This window comes from Apteryx rowi, unplaced genomic scaffold, assembly GCF_003343035.1.
Source record: "Apteryx rowi isolate R43461 unplaced genomic scaffold, aptRow1 scaffold_640, whole genome shotgun sequence".
In the NCBI taxonomy this organism is placed as follows: domain Eukaryota; kingdom Metazoa; phylum Chordata; class Aves; order Apterygiformes; family Apterygidae; genus Apteryx; species Apteryx rowi.
Genome location: NW_020450917.1, coordinates 193,082 through 213,677, shown reverse-complemented (window position 1 = coordinate 213,677; position 20,596 = coordinate 193,082). Strand labels below are relative to the sequence as shown.

The window sequence follows — 20,596 nt, the reverse complement described above, 5'->3', positions numbered from 1 at the left end:
TTTGACAGGCCATTCACTGAAGCTGTTCTTTATGGCCACAATTATAATAAAAGAACTGGGCTCAGTTTTTTTTTGTTCAGAGTTCTATTTTTCATAAGCTCAAGCAAATCTTGACAAATATAATGAAACAAATGACACTAAATTTGAGTTGGAAAACAATCCAAAGTTTGGCTCCATTTCTACATGGTGATTTTTTTTATTATTAATTTTTAAGCTGACTTAAAGCCAAAAACACTACCAGGAAACAGCAACAGAAGGTAGCAAGTTTATTTTTATTTTTATTTTTTAAAACCTGCGTCTCAAACTGTTACTATGCTTAGATTTTTTTTCTTTCTCCCTTTCTTAGATCAAATCATGCTTTCTATCATAGAATATTAATTATATTATATACAGTACATATAAAAATATATTCTATCTTATTATATTAAATACATTAACATTTTTTTTTGAAGACTTACAGTGTGCAGGAGAACTCCCTATCAGAATAAATGCAAACTAGATAACTTCCCAAAGACATCTTCTTCTCTGTTCTTTTCCTTATTATTATTATTACTTTTTTTTTTGACAGGTTGACATATGGGTGACTTCCAGGTTATGATTAAGGACTAAGACACTATTTAAAACCACCCTGCTATATACCAGTTCTGTGGAACCTGACAGTAGTGGAAATGACGGTTTGGGAAGTTTCTCACATCTTTCATATCAGCAGCCCTTTACCCCCAGTAGGTGTCCCAGCTTTCACCTTACCCATCTTATGTCCTATCCTAAACTTTTATCCTATCCTATCCTAAACTTTTTGTCCTAACCTAAACTTTTGCCAGACCTTTTGTCTTATTCTATCCTAGACTAAACAGACTCTCTGAACACAGTGATAAGGGAGAAGTAAGACTGGATGTACATTTTACCCTACGCAAGTAATGAAAAGGAAAGGTATGACTCTTTTATTATTTAACCAAGGTAACTATATTTTTCTATCTTTACCATAAAAGAGAGAAATAAAAGTGTAAGAAAGTTAATCAGACCCATGCAATAAATTACCAGCTAGATTTGCTAGAGTCTTTATTTCTAGTGGTTGCTGATAATTACTGAGGAAGATCTCTTAAGTTTGTTGTTTAAACAGGTCTGTTCAAGGGTGGGAATGCCAGTTTTGCAATTCTGTGTGCATCTTCCACGTATATTCCTCAACCTTCAGCTGTGCTACACCACCTTGCTGATACACTCTGAAGGACCCAGGCAGAAAGGTTACAGTTATCCCAAGGTGACACACACATCAGAGAGTCGCTGCCCTTCCATTTCTCAGCAGCTTCTCTCCAAAGCCTGCTTCTCCTTAAACTGCAGACTTCACCTCTTCACCCATGATGAGCAACTGGCACAACAGGAGCTGCCAACAGTACATGCCAGCTGGCCAACTACTCCCCGAGGACCTTCTGTCTTCCCACTACCACTGCTCTGTTAACTTATCTGTCTGGCAGGCTGCGTATCCACAGTTATGCCTTGAAATTTGCTGTCTGGTGGAATACCTCATTGGCTGATATGAATCCTACCTTGGTGAAATTTTACAGGACAACACAATGTCAGGTACTGGCATCCTACTCCAGGCAAAACTACTGGATGATACATTAAGTCATACAGGACTTCCTCATAAATATTCCAAGAAAGGCCTGTAACTGTTCATGAAAATCCTTCTATTAAAAATCACTGTGGGAATTACTTTCTTTCAAAGGTGCAAATAGCAAACCTGAGAGATCAAGGTGTAGAATGTGGAGATACATCTGAAGTGACCTGCAAGGCTTTCCTTTTTTTAAAATACAATAGCACGTGTGTTTCTTCAGATCAAGGAGAAGCAAGTCTGAGAGGATCTGTACTAGTGATGATCTGCTAATCAGTTTTCTACCTTCAGAATTTATTTTTTGTCCTGAGACAGGAAGAAATTCCCCAAAGATTTTCACAAATGAGCTGAAGGAAATGGTCAACAAACAAAATGGCACAGTTTGATACATTTGAAAGTATTTTCATATCTGTTTGTACCCTTTATATATGAAATAAGTTCAATTTCAAAGCAAAGGATCATTTTGAAGTAAAACATTAACATTTCACAGTCTAGAAAGAGATAATATTTTGGAATTTTTCAGAACTTTTTTACAATTGTTTTCTCAAAAGAAAAGTGTAACTTAAATCACTGCAGTTTTTGAGGGGAAAACTATCCTGTCAAACTGGAGTTCTCCAAAGAAAAACCTGTTTTGAAAACATTTTTCTGACTGACTCATATTGGAATCTGTTAAGATCAAAGAGAAGATGGAGACTGATAAAGGTATCTATGCTGCAGAACAAATACGGTCCATTGCATGACTACAGCCCTGACCTCCTGCTTGTCTAAGCCAAAGAGCTACTGGAGCTTCCCACAAAACCTGCCAAGCATGTTCTTCTGGATTTTTTTTGAGGGAAATCAGGGATTAAATTCTCATTTCAGAGGGCAGCCAGTGCCCTAGCATGGTTTGCACACAGAAACCAGAACCATTAATCATATCTGCCCCACAATGTCAACACAGCCATCAAGATTTAGTTACACATGCTGGTATGTGCAGTCCTTGTTTTATATGTCTAACCATGTCTAGCTTAGTCTCCGTCTGTCATCAATAAACAGAGGTGAATTCAGAGCTCTTGAGGACTCTGACTTTTCCCAAAGACTAGGGAAGTCTAGGGAAGCTAGCACTTACTTAGATATTTGCAGTGGTCCGTATGACTAAGCAGATACTCTTAAATAAAACAGGTTAGGAATACTGTCCTCTATGCCTTTAATACAAGCTGGCTGCATCCAAACTGTCTGCTGGGAATAGTTCCTGGCCCATGCAATCCTCTATTTTGTGCTTGACCATACTGTACTAAGATGGCTAGTGTGTACAGGCCAAACTGTGCCAAGAACCATGCTAATAAGGCTATGGCTGTCACAGGATAGTGTTCAAAGCTATGCTCTGGTGATGTTTTATTTACCAATACATATATGGCTTGTAAATCCCAACCTCTCAGCCCATCTCCTTCCCAGTTTCTATTAATTTAATCATCAGTCTGGCCAAAATGATCAACTGTAGCTACAGTTTGTCCTAATTTTTATCAATTGTCTAAAAATTTTTTATCAATTGTCTAAAAGCACTTATAAAGCTTATAATATTGATGAAGTTTGGGTAGCCTGCTCAAAGGAAACAGCATACAGATCCACTTCATGACACCAGCTTCAACTCACAGTTTTGAAGATAGCTGAAGTTTTTGGATTCTGAGAAGGCACCAGTAAAACAGAGCACTGTGACAGGAAATGTGATGTTCACTCAGTAGCCTTCCAAAAATACACCTCCCTCCTGGAATAACTCCTCTGAGTCCTGTCACGTTATCGATGGCGACTAACTACAAGAGTATTATTCCAACCCAAATCTACCCCGGTAACGGAAAGCAGCTGCACATGTCGGCTTACTTATTGCATGTGCCCCATTCTCCTCTCCGTTCACAGTGGCTTCTCCGTTCTTTGGTGTGTTCTGCTGGGAAACAGCAGTCGTTGTTGCTCCCACTGTTGCTGCCGTTGCTGCTGCCGCTGCTGCTGCACTGGCTTGTTGCTGAGCTAGTTTCTCTCTGAACGCTTGCTGCCGGGTCTGTACAACATCAGGCATCACCGCGTCTATCAGAGACAGTGATTCTATTGGCCTGCCGTCAAATACTGTACCATCCTGCAGGGAAAATGAGCAGCAGTAAAATTGCAGGTTCAGGATCTTCACTACAGACAAGGAATGCAAAGAGGTAACCCTAAAGAGAAACTAAACTAGCTTGTGTGAAGATACTGCACCCTGACTTAACCTATAGTGCCACACTTCTGTGGTCCATCTCTTTCTCACATCCACTATGGTGGTGTTCATGTTCAACTTAGAAATCTGTTCTGTGAACAGATAATTTATTGCAATTTTTTATAAGTCAGGTATAGAAGCTATTTACAGATGCAAAAAAATTATGTTATGAAAATCAAATTGTCTGAATGATGACAGAAAGTTTCTCTTTATTTTGTATTTTGAAATAATGAGTCATGGCTAAAACTGAGAAATAGACTTTGGTTGAATTGTTTCTCTTGCTGCATGAGCAGTGACATTTGAATGGAAGTGGTAGATGAATAATGAACCTCAGACAAAACAAGACGTATGCAGAAATTCAATGGTTTGTGATACTGCATTCACCAGTTCAGCACCACCAGTTGTAGCTGATTTTACAGGACTGCTGTACTATTATTCTTCCCTTTTTTGTTTTTGTTTTTTCAGTTTCATAGACAAATAGTTAGGACTTGCATGTAGATTTTCATTAAATAGGCTTCAGGGTTAACAATCAATTGAATTAACTTTTAAGGGTTATTTTTTAAGACTTAATACAGACTCAGGCCAACAACTGCTTTATCTACTTAACTTAGCCTCACTTTAACTTTCCCATTATCTTAAATATGGGGTAAAGGTTTTGTAGTCTCAATAAAATGCCATTTTTATGATCTCTTTCAAACTCCATTTAATTATTTGAAATAAACAAGACCCAGCAGTGAAAGTTTGGGGTTTTAGGAATATGAGTTAGAATATGGATAGATGAAGCATCTGGGAAACAGTATCATTTTTAATGGATAACAATAACTAATATGGAAAAATAGTAATTTGACTGACTAGTATGCTTCTGTTGGACTATTCATTGAATTATCCCTTACAATGACAATATTAAGATAATACATACTTCTTTCCTCATGGGGAAGATAAAAGAGGAAAGAATCATTAGAAAAGACAAATATAGGCACTCTTTCCCTCAACATTTTTAATGTAAATGTCTCTACACACATTTATTTGAATACTGGCTCAAATCCTTTTTACACAATGAAAAAAATGTTTGCCAATGGATTTTTGGCATCTTAAATTTTTAACTGTAAAACTGCTCACTAGAACATTTCCATGACTGTCTTTCCATGAGTCATAAACAATACTTCCATTTTATAAACATGAGTTTGGAGACCCATTGATTACACTTAAGTGACATGCAGAAACAGAAGCATATATGTAGCCACTATTGGGGACTGGACTTCAAAACAAATGACTTATTTTGCTGAAACGTGCTTAACAAGTATGTATTTGAACAGAATCAAACCACTATGAGAGCACCATAAAGGTTAACAGTGCCGACACACATATTTCTAGATCATTCTCCCAATTGAGGCCAATTCTGAATCCCCAAGGGGGATTCATAGGAGTAGATCCATACAGCTTTCATACAACCTGAACTTGTTGTTCATGGGTGGAAGTGTCTAACTCTGTAGATCCAATTTCAAGCATAGGGCAAAATGTTAAGTAGCAGCAAATTGAGACAGATTCCTAACAGTGGTTTGTTATTACAACTGCATCAAAGCGCAGCTTGGCATGAATGTCAAATGTCATTGTTCCAGTTAAAAAATAACATATACACAACCCTTAAACATGATATCAAGTCTTAAAAGGAAAACTATATGGAATGTTACTGATAAATCCAAATGAGTTTCCAAATCACACATTACAAACAAAAACTTTTCTCTTTTTTACATTCCTTTATTCTCACCCATGTTTTTCACATACTACATTCAGCTATAGAGGAAAAAGCAATAGGTTTTCATGGATTATTATTTATTACAGATCTCTGACAATTACAAACATCTATAGCAAATGTTTTGCAATGCAGCACTTGCTTATCTGTCCTGCTTCACTCCCCCTTGAAGCATCATGCTTTTAAGGTCAGCAGGGCAAAAATACTGGCTTTTCCTACATACTCCCTTTGTTTCCCCAAGCAGTTCAATATGAGAGCAGAGGCACTTTGCTGGCCGCTTACACAATCCATACAGACAACCAGTGGCCCAGCCAGGATTAAAATTTACCCACAATCCCTTCACCATGTACATGATGGGACGATGCTTGGTCTTTATACGGTCTGAGCCAAAGCCACCAAAATCAAAAAGAATCTCTCCAGTGACTTCTGTGGACTTTTGATCAGGCTTATCATGGCTTGCATGCAGTACTGGCTTCTAACAGAGACAAGGGCTGAAGTTTTAACCCACACTGCAGGCTTTTCCTGTTGAATCCTGCTGTGACCTTGAAAACACAACACTATAAACACACATACGTACATTTTCTTGTTTGCTGCAAGAATCTGTACACTTGTGATTTGTTGACTTTGTTAGTGGGAGCACGATAAAATCCATTTAAGCGATACAAAGAAGCCCTCAAACCCATGGCTGAAAATTGAAATATATATATATCCAGAGCTTTTCAGCACTCTGTTAAAGTGGGGCAAAATAGAGATGAGGAACAAAATGGAACCAAGCCAGCAGAAACTCAGGATTATTTGGGCTGTTAAGGTCAGCCCCCAAAGTGACACTGCGCGAGGTGGGGTGTGCTGGTGGCGGCGGGGGGACTTACTTCGTTGATGCTGATCTCAGCCTCCACATACTGGAGCCCCTTCTGGAGGATGGAGATGAGTGCGGCAGGTGGCACTAGTGTTCCATTGATGTTGGACTGGCTGATGTGGCTCTCGATACCGAACGTGAAGGCCGAGTGGGAGAAACCTGAAAGCAGGCAGAGGAAGCCATGACGCGAAAGCGAAACGCATCACTGACATGCACCTTCGCAATCTAAAAATAAGCTGGCTGCAAGACCTGCAAGACGCCAGAGCGTGAACGGAGGAAGGCAAGCTGGTTACAGGGAACCCAGAAGGTTAAAGGGAGCCATCCCAAGGGCTCCTCCACTGCTGCAGCCCTCCCCCTCCCCAGGCACATTCCATCCCAGGGAAGTCATACAGCAGTGGAAATGCACACGGGGAGGCATCACCAAAGAAATCTACTGCTAAAAAAAAAAAAAAAMAAAAAACCCACACAGGAAAAAATACGAATCACCCCAAGGGCAAGTCCAGTTAATAGTAAAAATGACTCAAATCTTCACTTTCCTTTCTACGGTTTAGTATCAGTGTTTTCTGAAGCCAAATACTTAAATCCCCATCAATGCACAAGTTGCATGAAACCAAAGCAGAGATGCAGCTCACACAGGCGTGCCATTCTCTCATTGAAGGGAAGAGATTTCAAATCCTCTGCTCACCACATTTATTGCTGAGTGTAATATGACATGCGGAGCATCGCCATTAAAACATGAAACAACAACAACAAAGGCCACTCCCATAAACCTATTTTCTGAAAGTGAACAGTAGCAGCCAACATAATTAATTGGAATGTGTCACACAGCAGATGACAAGCCAATTCATAGACCCTTCTTTTAATCATAAGTTTTTCTCTTCTCTATTTCATTTTTGTCATTGTCCTAGAAATAGCTGGTAATGAAGCCGACAGCATCCTAAATTGAAGATTTTTTGCGGATATATTTTAAAGAGAGAGATGTGTCTTAAATGCTGGGTGAAGCTGCTCTGAGCTGTTGCTTGATATCAAGGCAAGCACTGCAGACTGACTGTATGTACAGGCATACGCAGGAGGGGGAAGGGAGAACAGGATGTAGATATAACTGTAGGAACCCATTTATCACCACACTGTCTCCAGAGCATTAATCTAACATTAAAAGCCTTGGGGAAACCACCCATGCACTGTCTCAAACAGGAAGAGCCCTAGCAGTCTCCACCAACTAGACAAGAAAAAAAAAAAAGAAAAAAAAGAAAGCAGCTCTCAAATGAAAATACTTCCGTTAAATATAGCTATGCCTCTTCCCGTTGTCAACAGTAGTTTCATTTATAGCTTTGTCCGTTGAGGGATTTCCCCCATATCAATGCAATGTCCAATTGTGTGTGGGCTGTAGGACAGGATTTTGGGCTTATTCCACAACTTTAGGAGTAATGCTTTCTCACTCTCTCACTCAAATATTTTTAAGATTCTTTTTGCAAGTGGTTCAATTGCAAAGAACTCTCATGCAAGATTATAGATAAATAGATAGTAAAAACAATCTAAGAAACAGAACGCCTCGTATTTGAAAACTGAGGTATTCATTCCTCTGTGATTCTCTCCCCCTACACATTTTCTTTCACCAATGTTTTCTACTCTTCCTGATAATACCCTCTATCCTCTCCTATACCTGCCCTACTTACTCTTCCTGACTCTCCCCCAGTTTTTTAGGGTGCCACTCAAAAGCGTCTGGTCCAGCTATGAGCATAATTACAAAAGATTGCAAGGTATGAAAATAAAGCACAGGAAAAAACACCTGAAAAACTATGCAGTATCATTTATCTAGTCCCTGGTCCCTTCTTACCCTATCTTGCTCTTTATGTCCTGCTCTAGTTTATGAGCTGCCTCACCTCCTGCTGCATCCAAAACAGACTGTAAGATCTGCAGGGCAGTGTTTTTCCCTTGTTATTTGTTTTGTAGGATATTTAAGCACGTTATTGGGTTCCACAAAGAGAAAGAAAGCAAGCACTGAGCATATGCAGCCTGAGTCAGAGGTCCATGGCCTGATCACTCAACACTGAAATCTCTCTCTCTCTCTCTAAACATATGGCATGCAATCAGAATTACAGAATCAGATCCCCCTTAATTTCCATTTATGTGTAGTATAATCATAATTAATAATATTAACAATAATAATACCTTCTTGAAAAGGAATAGACTTTAAAATGTATGATGGATAAATCAGCCAATCTACTTTAAAATGGAGAGGAATCAGGTGATTAAGCTGTCATCCAGAAGCAGTGAAGTTCACTACTATAACAGGCAGCAGCTATTATGCTAGTTGGCAGCTCAGTATTTTGCAAAATAGTCCCGGATTCAATCAGAAGATGGATGGCATAAAAATGGCAACCAACAAACAACTATAAAGAAGGTGAGAAAATCATTACTGTGGATGTACAGTAGGTTTAGCTATGACTTTGTATTTGTCATTACTGTATTTGGTATCTTGCTGACTTTTTAGTTGGCTGCTGGCAAATTTCAAGTGATGGCTTTGCCAGATTAATGTCACATACAGCTAACCTCACTATCCTGTACTGAGTTGCCACATCCTCAAAGAGTAACACAGCTCACCTGACTGCATGTGAGCAAAGGACATTCTCAGCATAAAAACCCGGTTGTATTATTGTAATGAATATTTTTATTATACAGGTTCTCTCGATGCTAAGGAACCATTACAAAAGCACCTGTCAGATGACAAAACACAACACTCCCAGCTCCAGTGTCACGGAACAGCAATATTCACATGTCTCCAGCATTCAAGACAACTTTCCTAAAAACTTATCTGAAAAAATCCAAATGCTGAAAATCAACAGAGTGAAACTGTTCAAGTGGGTGCTGCTAGACACTGTGGTCCTCACCCCTCTTGGAAAAATCCTGACATACAAATGTAATTAAAGAAAAAGCAACTCAGGTAACCAATAGCTACTTATCTCCTGGTTTCTTACACAACTATAGCAATGTTTTTATAAGACCTATATGAAAATTTTAAAGATGACGCATACAATTAAGAAAATCCTGATTGAAGCTCTACCCACGTCAGGTTTCTGATAACACTGAAAAATCACTTGAGCTTTGCTTTTATAGTTACCAGATGTCATCAGTTTTCTCTGGGGTTCTGTGTGTGAGTGCACCGCATTACATAGCAAATGTGTAGCTCTTTACAGTTCAGTCTTACAAAAAGGTGATTTCTATTAAACAAAGGCAAGTTTTTTAAATGTTAGCTATTTAAATGCTTGTGTTACAAATGTTAACTTGGCTCTCCTTCTGAAGTTCATGAAACCACATTAGGGAACACAAAGCCAAGAAACCAGCACACCACCCCCTCCAGTGACTCTATGCAGGCTGTCAAGGCAGTTAGGGAGAGAGAGAACAGAGACAGAATGTGCTCTGCAAATGGGAATCTTAAAGACATGATGTGATAGAGATGATATGAAATTCCAATAGACCAAAGCTAGAAATGCTGTAATAGCAGTGAAAAAAAAAGAAAGAAAAAAGTTGCAAATCCATCTCCATATGCCTTATTTCCCATAAATCCTGTCATTTTAGTAATTGTAATAATAACTCTATAAAGCATTAATTTATATTCAGGTAGCATCAGTAAATGAAATCTTAATGTAGTAAATCCTCCAAAGACACATGAAATGAGACTATAAGCTTTTAAAGCTAAAGACATAAACACAAAGGGCTGACGGGGAAGACCATGGCCACACAATTAACTGGTTTTGCACCAGCGAACTGGACAGTCACTGCTGCAGTGACAAACCTGTGCATTTTTTTTGCCTGAAGTGCCATCTTCTGGCAGAATTAAAAGAATGGCTTCCAGGTTTTTCCTGACTCACTCTAGTGAAAAGATGAGAAACATAAACCATCAACTCTGTACAATGTGTAAATATTATTTATACAGTATTATACCTGAAAAAATATCCAAATCAACAGTGGATTAACTGCAGACTTCCAATGATGTTACCTTTAAACATGATCTATGAATTGTGGAATAGTTGGGTCTTGAAAGATTTTATAGAACATAAAATAGAGGACATAGAATGAATGCAGAGGAAACAACGTAAATGAATTCTCACCCCCCACTCCAGAAATTGTTATGCAAGTGTTTTGAGTTGAAAACTAAGAGAAATTCCTTGTTTAGAGATTCCCACACTTTTTTACCACTGACTGTGATAACAGGTCCCGGTTCTGTGCTGTATCATTTCCCACTTCGAGGTGTCTGTACATACTATCAGCAATACATATACAACCATTTGGGAATTCTTGCCCTAGGCAGTGCCAAAAATGCATATGTAGGGCTGTTTCACAAAACCTCACTGGTACATTTTGCTGTAACTGCAGAAATAGAGATGTCTGGGATTTTTCTTTTCCCTTGACTGCTCCTTTTTCAGTTAAAAATGGGCCTCCCTTAAAACAGTGTTTGTCATTGATTACAAAGTGACTAGTTTTTGTTTTAACAAGCATAATTTTGTTCTTTGTGTGCTCATTTGACCTGTGGGCTATGTAATTTTAATTGTCTGTAATAAACCTGGCTCATAGCACCAATGCATACCAAACATAGGCATAAGGAAAGAGAACTGCACTGCCACGTAGCCCTGAGAATTCCTTGCCGTCACCAGAGATGCGTCTCACCTGCTCGGAAGGTTAAGAATTGTTCCTTATAAGCACGCAAATGGGGTGCTGCTGAGTAACCCTGCGCAAGTTCATCTGGCGCTCGTAGATCCAACGACCTGCCATTCACTAAGTGCTCCTTCCACTTTCTGATTCCTTCAGCACTGTAAAAAGCAGTCTTGTTTAAACTGCACTCTTAAACAGTAACAGCTACAGCACCTTCTGCTGCAAATGTCCAGGTGAACAGAACTACACAAAAAGGACTCTGGTAGCAATGACTTCTGAAGTATAACAGTCTTAGCCAGTTACTCTGGAGTCCCTGGTTATCAATAGTTAAGCTATCTATTGAGTACTGCTTTAGTCTTCTATCTGTGAATTACCTGGAATTTGTTGTTTTTCTGGTAAATTTACTTAACAGCCTTTTCAAGCCGTTTATTAAAAAAAGATTTTGCCTCTAGGTTATTTGCAAACTATTCAGTTTAATTATTCATACTGCATGTGTCTTCACTGAAACATTTGTTACTGCTGAAGGAGACAGAGAATAAGGAATTATAAATGTCAAATTGTCTTTCCCACACATCTCAGGTATTTGTATGATGAGCAGCCTCTATCCAAAAACTGAGTGCAAGTAACAAACCATTCTTACAAATCTTTGTATCACTCATGTCAAGCATGGCCCTCTGTCCCCAAAAGAAGTAAATTTTGTATGGTGGTCTGTGTCATATCTTTTAATCACTAAACTAGCGATGCTGACAGAGAGAGACAGGGAAAGAGATAGAGAGAAGACATAAACTATCTGATGACCTCTTCTTTCTTTCTAATAATTTAACCATCTCTACGTGCAGTGTAAAATAATCAACGTTTCTTATTTATTTCATTGATTTCTCTGATACTGCATTGTCTTTATGTAATTTCCCAACAGTAGTTCTTCCAGTCTTCATCTCTGAAGTAACACACTGTTCTCTTAGAAAGTATTTGGTAGGTACAAGATAGGAAAATGACCAAGGTTGTACAAATGATTAAAAATTCTGGCTCAATAGAACCAACCTGCAACTGCTACAATGTGACCTGCTGGCAATCTCATTTTTTTGAGTGCATGATTGTCTGTTTTCTTAAGTAGTGCCTAGTATCTATTGCAACTTTTAGTGATGTAAAATTCATGCAAGAATGGAATGCATATAGGAGCTGACTAGAGTTGTACAGGCTGCAGGGGAAAAAAGATGGGCATCAGAGGGTGAAGTAAAGCCATTTTATAACCATAAATGGGTATATGTGCAAAACTCATGGGCGATTTAGCCCATCAAGTAGAAACATTCCACAGAATAACGAGGCAAAAGAAAATCACACGCAGGAGGACAAGACAGCTCCATGTTCTCCTGTCGGCAGCCTTACCATGCCACCAAACCCGGCACAATGGCTTGCAGAGCGTGCCAAGGAAACCAGACGCAACTAGCGGAAAAATGTCTTGCCCAGTTTGACATTCAGGTCTTAGGAGTGCCATCTAAGGAGGAAGCAAGGCAAGGCAGCATGGTGTAATGTGGTGATCTGAAATAAATCAGAGGCTTACCACTGCAGTTTAAAAAAGTTCCACTAAAGAGCAGTGAAACAGGCCTATTAACAAAATCATTTCCTCCAAGGACTAATGATGTACAAACAGCACAATTAGCACCAAACCAAGTCTTCTGAAGGTCTAGATTAACTAGCGTAGAGAAGCAAGAAACATGTATCATCAAGTCCGTATTTGAAAGTTCACATAAGAATGCAACTTCTGGCTGCAAAACCAGAAGCAAACAGTCTAACTTAGAACAACTGTATTTTCTTGATCCTGGGCCTAATACATGCTAGTTCCTGAAGTAAATTACATGTTTTGTTGCCCATTACCCAAGAGAATATAATGATGTTCTTCACTGTAGTTGACTGCAGTTGCCATTTTAAAATCTAGTATTTCTCCATCTGTATTATGCACTGTGAGCAAGAATTATGAACATAACATGGATTCCCGTCCTTGCTTCTCCTTAAATTTTTGTCTAAATGTAATTATGTAAACATAATTTTATTTTCACAGAACCCTAGTGTACATACACAGAGGTTTCACAAAGAGGACAGTGGTTTCCCTGAAATATGTTTGGTTGAAATTAATAAAAGTTTGGTGCCTAGAGCCAGTGATAATATTCTACAAACAGTTAAAAAAATAGGTGGGCAAAAATCCTAAACCACATCTTGTTTACTATTCACAGCAGACTGAGATTCTTCTCCAAGCTGAGCTTTTTCTTTCTCAGTAATATAACCTAGAGCGCCTCTCTGTTTTTGGCAGTGTCTGCTTATTTTTGAAGACTTACCTTCGCAATTATATAAAGGGCTTAATAAGGACACACATTAGCAATTTAAAATAAGAACTGCAGTTGAAATATATTTTTAGAAAAATCAGCTGAACAATAGGGCCTGTACATTTGTTTTAAGATTACGACTGCTGAACGATTAAAATTATTTCCAGAGCCCTGGGAAATGCATCCTGTATTACAAGCTCTTTCACAGTCCCTGGGAAGCATGAAGAAAGGATCCCTAACTGCAGCTTATGTTAGTTGCCAAAAATATAGTGTGCTTGTTACCCTAAATTTTGTAGAAGCAATTACTCACTAATATTAAATGTTACACCCTCTTTTCTTGGATATCTGACCTGTTCACCTTCTGCCAAGAATTCAGAGCAAATGTCTGCTACCCAAAATTATTTTATTATGTGCCAAAGAATGTTTTTGGCAGGTTTTTTTCTTTTTCATGCAGGAAAATATGTTGGAAAAGATTAACACAACTTGGAAATGATCTTTTGATGAGCAGTATTTGGCATTCATTGTTGAAGTCTTTCTGAGCACTGCAAATTAACAAAAAGAGAAATACGATAAAGACAGAAAACAGAACACGAGCAATGGAAAGAGGAACTTCAAAAAATTTTTTAAAAATAAGGTCTGAAATAATCCCCATTTTCACTCACTCTCTGTAAATTAGTCTGACAACTTGCAAATAAATGTCAACACAGAACTAGCACTTGAATTTAACCATGGGCAAGATTTAAAATAACTTACAAAGGCCACTGCAAGAGAAAGAAAAGTATTCTTTTCCTTCCAAGTTGATGGGATGTTATCATTTAGCCCTGTTCTTGGAATCAAACATCCAAACAGCAGATATGCATCATTTTAAGGATCACATTCAGATAAGAAAGACCGCAGATTTTTCCCTAAGCCATGTTTTTCTATCAGTTGTAGTGTAGATCTGCAAGCAGTGGCAATAGGACACCACTGCTGATGCTCAGTGGGCATAGAGAAACTTCACCACCAGGACGGTTTCTACCAATGGTCACTTCAAACAAGTGCTAGTACAGCTGTGCTGGTTAGGCAGCTGTGGAGGTGGGATTTATAACGGACATAGCTGTGCAGGCAGAAAGTCCCCAGCACTAAATGCCAACTTATTTGTAAAAAAAATGCAATGTTGCAGATACAGCTTCTTTCACCAGACCTGGAGAATCATAAGGAAAAGCAGTAAATTGACAAATGTGTACCACTTTTGCTGGTTTTACCAGCAAAGCCATACTGACCTACACATACTTTTCTTCCTCCCAATATTAATACTTCTATGATATCATAATACTGTATTTATGCAGGCTTTAAAAACAGGATGTTAAGTGATCAAAAACAAAATCAGAGAACCTATATTATGGAATAAACTTACAAAGGTATGATTGTTTATGCTCATATAACTTAAAATCACCATATTTGCTCAGTGTCTGAGATCCAACACTGTATGGCAACTTTCAGGCCAAAGAAAAATTAAAATAACCAAGTTTATAAAACTGTGAAGAGACCTAGAAGGAAATACCAAGGAAGCAGGGTTTTGAAAATGGCAAAAGAACAAGATACTCAGTGCATTTTTTTCCTTCACAGGAACTTACAAAATTCTTCACCAAGTATTGCTCTTCTTACATGGAATTTAAATTGCTGTTATTATGCAAGAGGGGTAAATGACACAGAGAAAGAAGTTTTCAAAAGGACCTCTTGAACTGCACCACAAAAAATTCAAAACAGTTCTTTACACATATGTCCGTAAAGTAGATATCAGGGCACAAAATTATAAGTCTATGCATACAAATGCATATAAAAATGGCCCTCATGTAGTTTACAACTTTCTTTTGAAAATATAACCAAAGTATGACAAAACGAATAACTTCTGTGGCTGTAATTTTTTTTTTTCTTCCTCATTGTGGAATTTGGATTTTGGAAAACTGACCATCAAATACTGTTAGTATGTATTCACTGTTCTTTGAAAAAAGTGCACAATGTGGTTTTGATTCACACATTGTTTCATAAGATATAGAGGTGCTGTCAGCTCAGAAACCTTAGAAGGCTTAGAAATTTGCTTAGCTTTAAAGGAGAATGGTAAAAGTATTTACATTTAACCTAATGGTTTCATCCTTCCCAAGATCTAACTCCAGACTTGGCTTTGATAACTTAAAAGAAAAATTGTTTAGGAACTTCAGCCCAATAAAGCTAGTGGCTTTGTAATGCTGACCCTGATTTTTTAAAAATATATTTAGTATTTGCAAAGAGCATAAAGATGATAACTAATGGAGTGAGAAATTGTGCGTAATAATACTGAGAAATAGATGTCTCTCTTCAGCAGTCATTCATCCCTGAACTAAGATGTATAAATTAAAACTCAGAGTCAGTCTCACTGTTTCTGGAACCGTTTAGTAACTTCTTCCCTAGCTAAAAGAGATGCAGAAAGTAGGGGAGGGATTAAACAAAAAAAGAGTAGCAGTTTATTAAAATGAATTATACCCTTTTTATAGCATACTCTTTTTCTTACTGCATACACATTATGCAGAGGGGTTTATATATATATTATGTTACATTATATGCAACATACATAACTACAGACAGTTTCTCATTAAATAGGAATTTTAATTCTGGGGTGACTTTTAGGAAACATTTTTATTTAAACCAAAATGGCTTTTGTCAAATTTCTTAAGCATTCTTATCCAAAGGAGTCACTACAACATATAACACACTATTAGAACAACATATAACACACTATTAGAACAGCACTGTGCCATTTATTTATTTCAAATAATCCATGAAATGTCACAAATGCTGGTTTTACATTCAACTGCCCATAAGCTTAAGTCATTTTATTTTAATTGAGTAGGCTGGCCCAAAAGAGGGTAAGACATCGTATAAATAAAGCTGTGTGCCCACAGACCAGATCTGGGCTAAATCATGACAATTAAAAACGGATTTTATATTGCCCCAAAGCCTAGTTGTCATACAGCTGAAAAGGTGAAAGAATTCCTGCCTTCAGTCTTAACACCAGTTTCTGAATAATATAGTTAGTACCTGTTTCATACTGTGTTTAGCTATATATATTCATCTATATATTCACATATAGTACTTTGAAATAATGGAAAAATACTGTTAAATATTGTCCCAGCACACCTGTAGTGGCCTTTCATTAGAGGATTTCAATATATTTTAGGAATATAACCTTCTACCATCTGTTGTGAGGTACCGTATATAGTACTACCCTCATTTTCAGACAGGAAAATTGATGTACAAAAAAGATTAAGGCCCTGGACTTTAAACACCCAGTTTTCACATATTTCCTTAAATGGTGTATTATTTTATTTAATCAGTAATACCTGTCCAGCACCCAGTAATACCCAGCACAAAAGTACTTGTGCAAATAGAAGCTAAACAAATACACAAGCATATTTGTTTCAGTGCCAATGAGTTTAGTCTATGAACTACAGAGTTACTCCTTACCATGGGCAGAGCATATGTGGCCCAGGAGCCACCGATAACACATATGTACACAAAAATAATGCAGCCACAGATAGTTATCAGAATAACACCAAAATGTGTGTTTTATCTTTGACCAGGAGAATGTCACTTCAAGGATGTATTTTTCCCTCAGCAAGTAAAAGGTCTCCTATCCTTACTGTTACAGTATAGTTTTGTACACAGTTTCAGGAGCATTCCAGCAACTATCAGGTTTAAAAGCACCTTTATGTACAGGTCCTTTAAAACACCTTTGAAGCTTCCCTGTGTTGAGCAAGAGGCTGGACTAGCTGAACACGAGGCAGCAATGCGCCCTTGCAGCAAGGAAGGCCAGTGGCAGCGTGGGCTGCATTAGGCAGAGCGTTGCCAGCAGGTGGAGGGAGGGGATCCTTCCCCTCTGTGCTGTGTCCAGGTCTGGGCTCCCCAGTACAAGAGAGACATGGAGCTAATGGAGCAAGTCCAGCAACTTGCAGGGTCACAAAGGTGATTAAGGGACTGGAGTGCCTGACCTATGAGGAGAGGCTGAGAGAGCTGGGACTCTTCAGCCTGGAGAAGAGAAGGCTCGGGGGCATCTGATCAACGTGTATAAACATCTGATGTGGGGGGAGTACAGGAGCCAGAGGCAGACTCTTCTCAGTGGTGCTCAGTGACAAGACAAAGGGCAATAGACACATATTGAAATACACAAAATTCTATTTAAACATAAGAAAAAACTTTTTTCCTGTGAGGGTAACTGAACACTGGCACAGGTTGCCCAAGGAGGTTGTGGAGTCTCCATCCTTGGAGATATTCAAAACCCGACTGGACACAGCCCTTAACAACCTGCTCTAGCCGATACTGCTTTGAGCAGGGAGGTAGGACGACAGACCTCCAGAGGTGCCTTCCAACCTCATTCATTCCGTGATTCTGTGACTTCCTGAGATACCCTCCAATCTGAACGATACTATGATCCTAATGAGCCAAATTGGAAAAAAAAAAGGAAGAAAAAACAAAAGAAAAATCATTATCCACAGACTCCATTACCAGTACACACTATTATTTTTACTGCCACACTGGACAAGTGCCTTTATTGACAAGAGCCTCATTCTTCTCATGAATTATTCTTCAAGGTGTATATTTTAATAATTTAAGCAAAACCCATGCGCTGTATATTCCCTTTCTACCTAGCGGCAGCCTTCCTACTATGCCAAGGAAGCAGTAAGCTTTGAAGTAAATTTAGCAGACCTGTATATGCCAGTATTTTCTGCTATGCTTTATCTGAATTATTTTGAACATGCACTTTTCACATCTGTGACTCAAGAACTCTGTGCCATACACAATTATTCAAAATACTCTAAACAAGTACCTCATACGTAGAAAAATATGGACTTTGGACAAGAATTACATAGGCCTGTATAAATAAGACAGTTGCGTAAGGCACAAATTTAATAGAACAGAATATTAATCTTCAGCCATTTCCTATTGCCTGAGAACTTACCTGTGGAAATTGTGATACTTTGTTTACCTTTTGTATGAAACTTCATTAAAAATTATGAGAATGATTCATGAAGAAGATATTTTCCTTCAAAATTTTTTGGTTCCTTCTCAAGAAATTGTAGAGGACATTGGGAAAAGTGGAATTTAGTAATATTCAAAATATTAGTATCTGGTTGGACAACAGCACAGTGATGAAATCCCTGAAGCTTTAGAACATCCATATCCCTTACAACGTCCACAGGCAGAATGACAGTAAGATCCACTAGACAGGAAAGGTCCTTGCTTGCACATGCTAACTCTACAAAGAATTTTGTGCCATGATTTGCAGAAACACTTCATGCTGTGTAACTGTGCCCTTGAGCCTATGCTTAAAACAAGAGAGAAAATCTTATCTTTTAAGAAAACAAGGAAAAACTGTCAAACATGAACCAAACATAGACCAATGCACTGCTGTCATTCTGAATCTACGGAGTGAAAACAACAATATATTATTAGCTGCCTTAACTTGTATGGTTGGGAAGAAACAAATGACAATTCTGAAGCGTAATGGTAAATTGTCCCAAGTCAGCAGCTAAAAATTTCATTGAAAATCTCGTCTAGCAAAAGCATGCAGCTAATGTTTTTATTACGCCATTGCCTTGGAGATGGCATTGATTGTACACTGAGGAATAGTTTATCAACTGTATGTCATAAAATACGGAAAAATTCAACCTGAACAGTGAAAGCTGAGAGTGAAAATGGAAACTGTTGTGCAACATTAACTATAACAAGTCATTGCCAGACATCCACTACAATAAATGTCCTGCTAGAGAGCAGCACAAGCAATAGATAGATGGGAAGTTGATTTTCAGATAAGGATTCCATACCATGAAATACATGCAAATGCTAGAAGAGGAACACAAATCAATCAATACATCAAAAACTTTAAATTTGAAAAAGCTTTAATAATTGAATTGACAAGTTGGGCCAGATAAGTAAGGTAACTTACTGTAGCATGTGGACCTAATATAGGATTTGTTACACACAACAGATGGCAGCACACTCTGGATTAAAAGGTATGTGAAAGATTTGATTTCCCCCGATTTTGTCTTTTTTTTTCCTTCCCCCTTTTCAATTCTCTTTGGAATTCTTACTGCATACTGGTAACTTGTTCTGATTTTCACTCCAAAAGAGAAATAATTGCCTAATTCTGTTTTGAGCAGACAAACCAGAACGGCAAAACTCTGTATTTTGAATTTTATATGATTTTGGTAGAAACACAGTTTTTCACTCTGAAGAAAACCAATAGAAGGAATATGTTGGCAGTAAAGACTGCTGCTGGCAAAAGTATGTTGATCAGGATTTGAAGATGTGCAATCCTGATCCAACATTATTTGGATGGTAGATCTATACTTTTTTTCACATAGCTTGTTTCATCTGTGTCAACGCACTGGCTTTGTTGGTATAACCATATCCACCATAGGAGTGTTTTGTGTGCTCATATTTCTGCACTGGTAGAACATTCGTAGTACATATATAATCCAAGTCTATTTTATTAACTAAGTCCAACATTTTCACTTAAACATAGTCTCTGAACCAAGACACCTACAAATAAATATAATTTAATTTATAAAAGTTTGACTCCTGGGATGAAAAAAGTTTGGAAGTGCTTGGCAATTTTAAGAACTGGACTATTTTAAGTTGTGTGACAAAAGCTCATATTCAAAAGGGACTAAGCTGAATATTGCAGGACTTGGCTTTTGGATAGGAAGCAACAATCTTAAACTGAAATTAAACATCCACCTTCTTTATACCTCAGGAATGGGAGGTGTTCATGACTCTACAGTGGAAGTGAAAACACCTAGCAAACTGAGTGGTGGAATTCCTACGCCCACAGAGCTTAAATGAAAATTATGCCTGATGCACTGCATTTTTTGACAAAAGATCAGCCCTGAGACAGCATCTATGTGAGGAGGCAATTCTTTCTTTATTTTTATATGGCTAATTAGAGCATAAACTTGTCCAAGTCCTGTGTTGCAGTGGAGGGATTTGAGTGCACCACCTAACACTGAGAGGTTGTCCCCATCACAAAGCTAGAAGCAGGGCTGGACCAGGCACCTTCTCCAGCCCCATGTTGACCTGGGCCCTTGGGCAGCAGAACTCACAGGAGGCAACAGCCCGAGCAAGGGCAAGCAAGGCAGCAGGGCACTCGAAGCAGACAGTCTCCCTG

At 38.2% G+C, this 20,596-nt stretch overlaps 1 protein-coding gene across 5 annotated transcripts in view; it reads right to left on the bottom strand.

The window, feature by feature from the left end:
- Window positions 1–20,596, bottom strand: part of TBL1X (transducin beta like 1 X-linked) — a 209,692-nt gene that overhangs the window by 33,261 nt on the left and 155,835 nt on the right. For all 5 annotated transcript variants that reach the window (XR_003256435.1, XM_026084471.1, XM_026084470.1 and 2 more), the window contains exons 5-6: window positions 6,453–6,598; window positions 3,467–3,716 (exon numbers count right to left, since the gene is read on the bottom strand). Coding sequence is in view for 4 of the 5 variants with exons in the window: in XM_026084471.1 (XP_025940256.1) it covers window positions 3,467–3,716; window positions 6,453–6,598 (396 nt within the window). In the remaining variant the exon portion in view is untranslated. The remainder of the gene's footprint in view (window positions 1–3,466; window positions 3,717–6,452; window positions 6,599–20,596) is intronic.